At 38.4% G+C, this 6000-nt stretch overlaps 1 protein-coding gene across 2 annotated transcripts in view; it reads right to left on the bottom strand.

Annotated features, from left to right (window-relative positions):
- Window positions 1-635: 635 nt before the first annotated feature.
- The window catches only part of LOC118744417 (leucine-rich repeats and immunoglobulin-like domains protein 3), a 68941-nt gene continuing 63576 nt past the window's right edge, over window positions 636-6000 (bottom strand). For both annotated transcript variants that reach the window (XM_036477426.1, XM_036477427.1), the window contains exons 7-9: window positions 5582-5980; window positions 4618-4899; window positions 636-4545 (exon numbers count right to left, since the gene is read on the bottom strand). In XM_036477426.1, the coding sequence (XP_036333319.1) occupies window positions 2972-4545; window positions 4618-4899; window positions 5582-5980 (2255 nt within the window). In that variant the 3' untranslated portion in view covers window positions 636-2971. The remainder of the gene's footprint in view (window positions 4546-4617; window positions 4900-5581; window positions 5981-6000) is intronic.

Raw genomic sequence — 6000 nt, 5'->3', positions numbered from 1 at the left:
TTGATTTCTCAAAATTTAAATTTTTACACATTAATGTTTCGGACAAAAGGGGGACCACATATTAAAATGGTTTATATTAAAGAATGAACTCTATTTTTATAAAAAAAAAGCTACCGAACATTTTTTAATGAAAAGCAAAATGAATATTGTAAAAAAATCTCTGTCCGGAAACTAGTTCTATTAGGTGTATATTAGGGTAATGATTTTTTTAGATTCAAATGAATGTGGTAGCAGTCGAGATCCATGGTCTAAAACACCGGACAAGTTACATGTCTACTGTGTTCAGATATAAAAAAGATCACGCGTATATCGGTATCTGCCACAAAGCTTACCATAAAGCTTTAAAGTCCGAACATAAGTCAATAACAGAGAAATTTTAATAAAAAAAGCGATGCAAATATACCCAAAACTTTACGAAAACTTTGCAATTCACTTGTCAGAATGCAAAATATAGACAGGAGAGCCAGTAGTTTACTCCAAACTAACTTCGGGTCGCTGATTCCAAATATCGATGGCTGAGTGGAAGATCGACTTATCTCGGCAGCTAGTTGGAAAACGCCCTATCTCAGAAAACTTTTCAAGAACGCGCTATTTCAGAATTTGATTGAAAAACACCCTATCTCAGAATTGGTTTGAAGAACGCCCTATCTCAGAATTCGGTTAAAAAACGCCTTATCTCTAACGAAAATACATTGAAAATGTGTTGGGATAGGCCGTTGTTGAATCTGCAGCTGGGATAGAGCGTTTTTTACCGATGCATTCGAGCTGCAGTAAATAAGCCAGGGTTAATTTTTATGAAAGAGCATCACGTTCTACTAAAAATTTGGGCCTTAGACACTGCTTACATTTTGCGTTCGATGAACAAAGTAAAGTGCAATATAAAAAAATATTACTGCGCAATTTCGGCAGAATTTCAGAAGATTTTCAGTTGAACATCAGCAACAGCACATCAATAATCGTTCCCATGACAGTGGCGTCTACGTAACGACCCAGATTCATATCTGGGCAAGGACTGTCATTCCAGCCTCATTTCCCAAAAACCCTTTGGGGAATTTATATGCAGTTATAACAACAACGACAAAGTTACAATTATTAAGTAGCTCTAATGCACCCTACTAACGCTGTATGAGTTCGGATCCAAATCGATTTGAGAAAATTTATGAAAACTGAAACTGAATTGATTAAATGTTTGAATTGATTTGATTTTTTTTCTCTATTTCTTCACAGCACTATAAAAAGTAAATGGAAAAAATATAATGCCATCAATAGTTTTAACGATTTGTAATATTTTGTTATCTTTACAATATTGGAACTCATAACAAAAATCATAATTTAACCGCTAAAATATAATTTCTACTTTTCGATCAAATAACCACTATTTTCAGTTAAAATATTTTTCATGCAAGGTTCAAAGCGGTCACAAGATCGCAAGTTTAGTCGAACAAAATTTGATGTAAATTATACCGATTAAATATGACAGAAAAAATAGTCTTCCAAATAAAGATCTTCATACCAGAAAAAATTAAAATGATTACTTTCGGCTACTAAAAATCGGTCTTATCTTGTACGATTTTCCTTTTTAGAATTTTTTATTTTTTTTCGAATCGGAACAAACAAGAGAATTTCTTTGAACACATTTTCTTTTGCGCAAGTCTTATGATCCCCTTGCCAAATCGTGTGAAAAGCAGATCTGGTGTATTCGTTTTTTGGTGTCTTAGGTCATGTGTTTTTAAAAATCTCATTTCTGTCTATTTCAAAAATATCTGTGTTTTGCAGAGCTAATTAAAAAACGTGAAACATATGTATATGAGCATGCGTAAGTTAATTTTTATAAATTAAAACTGTATTTACATACATACAAATATTTGTATAGTATACTCATGTAGTATATGAGTCATTTTACTTAAAAATATGTTTACTTAAAGCAATGTTTACAATACGTGCAATTAATTAGGTGGTTTGGCATAACTTTCAACTAAAGTTAGAAATCTACATACTACATACATATATATGTACGTGGCTGTATGTAAGTATGTATTTAAATGTGTATCTTTACAAAAAATCCATAGTCTACATACGTATGTATAATAATCTTAACAAATACATAAATACGCGACACTCTTTCCATATATAAATTAGCGTCAAGCGTTTTATACAATATAGCAAAATTCAATGTCTATAGCCGCATTCGACAGATGTCATAGTCATACATATTAATTTATTTAAATACTTATTTAAATTAGCGTAATAAATAATATCACAATGAAGTTTCTAGCTGTAACTTAATTATATTTTTAAAATATGTATGTATGTATCTACGTAAACAATTAGAATAGCATATAAGTAAAACGAAAAAAAAAAGAAAAAATAAACAAAAACAAATGAAGTGTGCTTAGAATTTAATAGTGATGTAGTGAGCATGCTGCTGTTGTTGTGATCGTTGTAGTGGCACGACTAAGCCCTGCCTGTATAGAACTTTTCCTCACCTGCTTTTACACTGGTAAGATTTGTTAGTAAATTGCACACCTAGATGTACATGTTTAGCCGACAACTCAAATTCTAGGCTAGAGCATTGCCGTCGCACTTTGCGATTGAAGTGAATCAAGCAGCAGTCACTGTTCACTTTTCATAGAAATTTGTACTATTATTAAACGCAATATAATGCGGCGCTATTTTTATGACACTTTTTATCGGTTCTCTGCAATTCATACATGCACTCCTGGATGAATGTATGTACATATGTATATAAATATACAGTAGTATCAATGTGATACTTTGGTAGACATTTTTTTTTCTATATATATGTATATACGCGCTGTATGTATAAATGGACTACAGTCTTATTTGGTGTACTCATCACTGGCTGTAAACACACTTGCTGCTCCTGCGCCAAACTCGCTACTAAGCACCCTTAATGCTTTAGCAGCAATGGGTGCACAACTTTTAGGAATTGTCCCATTTATAAATGTACTTAAATATCAACCGTTTGCGCATGCGCTGCATTGCTCCTAGGGTTTGTACTTAATGTGGCTTTACAATTACCACCGAGCGCGGTTAAACGAGCATCCCCACTACCGCCGCCATCAAAACTATTGTCGCTGTAGTTGTTGGGATAGGTAAGCTTTGAAGTTGTCGATAAACGTTCGTAGTGTTGTTGCCTGCCGCCACCGCCACCACCACTGATTCGCGCACTTGTGTTTTCGTTATTGCTGTTATGTAAAAAGTGTGTTCGTTCAGTTGCCAGCGCATCCGCATTGGCTTCTAGATCCATTTCAGTCTCCACGTGCTGATCCTTGTCGTTTACTCTCATAGTAGCTGCTCTATGTCGGTCGAAATCTAGCAATTCTACGTCGCATTCAGATACGCCTAGCGCATGCGTTGCAGCATATAGTAAATCCGCATCGTCCATATCACCGCCATCGTCCGTGGGATAAGAGTTTTCTATACCAGCGAGGCGGTAACCACCATTGTAACGACGCGTCGCCTGTGGTGTAGACTCGTTGACCGGCGTTGTGGCGCTATCACCCGACTGTTGCATTTCGCCAGCAGTTGGTGTTGGCAGCAGCGCTGACATTGTGAAATCATCAATGCTTCGTTTTACCGCCGTATCTGAGCCTGTGCCGGAATCTTTGCTGGATAAGTGGTCCTGTGCGTGGTCACCAGTAACGCCTGCGCTGTCCGGCAATGAAATGCGTTTCAAATACGTCAATGTGAAGTGCTCTATATCTGCTTCAGCATCGTTGTCCACATGCTGTTGCAACAGCTGTTGGTAGTTGGGTGTCGGAGTAATTATCAAGTGTTGCGGATGTCTGTCAGCGTCGTATTCATCACCAGCATTCTGCAAGCCCCCTTCAGCACTTTCACAATTGGCGGCATTCGCTTCGAAATCCCCTACACTGTGTGGTCTTTTTCGCTGTGCGTCTTTTGGTATCTTTTGCAGTAGCGTGCGATTCAGGGTGGTGAGTTGGGTTTGATCCAGGGCGCTGCCGCGACTGCCATTGAGAAGTTGCGAGCTGGTCGAAGCAACGCGTGCACCACCACCAATTAGACCCGCACTGCCGGAAAGCAGACCACTGGGTGCACCGCTGATACTGTTGGCATTGTGACTCGTTTCACGACGTCGTTTGAGCGCCTTGCGTCGCTGGTACAGAATCAGCGCAAACGCCACTAGCGCTATAATGAGTACGCAGAGCGCGGCCACGATGACAACACCAAAAAATATCATATTCTGACTCAGTTCCTCCTTTACAACAATCAGCTCAGTTTGTACTGTATACGTTTTGGAATTGTCGCTTATCTCGCAGCGATAATGGCCCGAATCAGCCGATTCTGTGTTCACAATAACCAAAATTTCATGATCGGAAGTGAAGAAGTAACGCTCCGCATCGGCGCTGAGCGTTCCTAAATGGAATGGCTTGTTGTCTTTGAACCACTCGCGATGCGGCTGACTCATATCGGCAGCCAAGTCACTTAGACACTGCAATACGCTCGATTCACCCACCACAGTTTCCTTTCTGACAACCGGTATGTTAGGTTGAGGCTTGTCTGTTGGGAAGAGAGGAAGCGGAAATTAAATTAATGCTTAGGATTTGAGTGACTCTTTTCGCCTGAACTTACCATTTACCACCAATGTGGCATTGACTTTTATTTCACCCGCCGCACTTTCAGCTGTGCATGTGTAAATGCCAGTGTCAATTGGCTTCGCATTGGTAATTATAAAGGCATTCTCCTCGCGTATGACTTGAAGTCGCCGCTCTGTTGCGGCGGGAAAATCGCTTCCGCCGGACTTTTGCAAGGCTATCTCCGGAACTGGGTCACCAGTGGCCGAACAAACTAAACGCGCTGTGTCGCCTGAATCAATGGTTAAGTTTGAGGGTATTTGCAGGAAGGTTGGATGTACTGAAAACGAAATAAAAAGTAGATTATTTTGGGGTGTTTCTATATTACTACGCCAACATAAATTTTATGGTCGTTCGTTTGGATTTCACTGGACCGATTTCGAAACGAATAAGATTGCGACATTTATCGAGATATCGTAATATATCGAGTTCTTTCAACCCATCGATGTTTTTGAAATTTGCAAAGTATATCAAGGTATCGAAATTTCTAGGGTCATATCAGTTTATCGAGTTATCATTATTTATCGAATTTCACCGTATGGAGATATCAAACTTTGCCGATAGATATCGAAATTTATGGAGCTATCAAAATTTACTAGAGTTATGGAAAGTTTAAAATTAGAAAGGCGTTGATACCAATAACGTTTTTTTTTATATTATCAGTGTTTTGGAGAATAATAGCGCTGTGTTTAGTTTTCCTGAACCTGTAGGAATCAAAATGTCCAAAATAAGAATCGAATGAGATTTTCCGAAAGACAAGCGCTTAAAAAAATCGAGTTATACTATTTGTTCTTAAAATTTCTAATATAGTCAATTTCATGATAAAAACATAATGTTTTTGTCGTGATTAATTTTTATAGACGTTATTGTCATTCTTATTGATATCTTATTGATATCTTATTGTAAAACCGTTAACGTTGTTATTGTAATCGATAAAGTTTCTATATTCTAATTCTACTTACTTCCAATTGAAATTTTAAATTTCTGTGAATACGTCGTGCCGAAGGCGTTGGATACAACACACTGATAGCGTCCCGCATTCGCATAGCTGACGTTGTACAGTCGCAAATAACCAATTATGGTAGTCTGATTGGTAGCGTGATCTTGACGTATTCGGGTTTCCGTAGTGCTGTAACTGTCTCCGCTTGCTACAGCGCCACTGTGATGCGGTGTGAAAAAGTGGCCACGCTCGCGTTCGCGTATATTTTGATTATCGTGACGCCACTTAATCTTTAGCTCGTCGGCGGCAGCCAACGATGCTGCCGTTGGTGAAATTCCAATGCATTCCATTGTGATATTCGCACCCTTCACAGTGAGCTGAGTAGATGGCTCTTGTACGATGGTGGGTTTGGGTGAGTTGGCTAAAAGTGGAAAAAAGAAT

The sequence above is a fragment of the Rhagoletis pomonella genome, unplaced genomic scaffold, assembly GCF_013731165.1.
Source record: "Rhagoletis pomonella isolate Grant_MI unplaced genomic scaffold, Rhpom_1.0 Rhpom_scaffold_00008, whole genome shotgun sequence".
NCBI lineage: Eukaryota > Metazoa > Arthropoda > Insecta > Diptera > Tephritidae > Rhagoletis > Rhagoletis pomonella.
The sequence above is the reverse complement of the archived record's forward strand: the minus strand, read 5'-3'. Positions and strand labels throughout refer to the sequence as shown.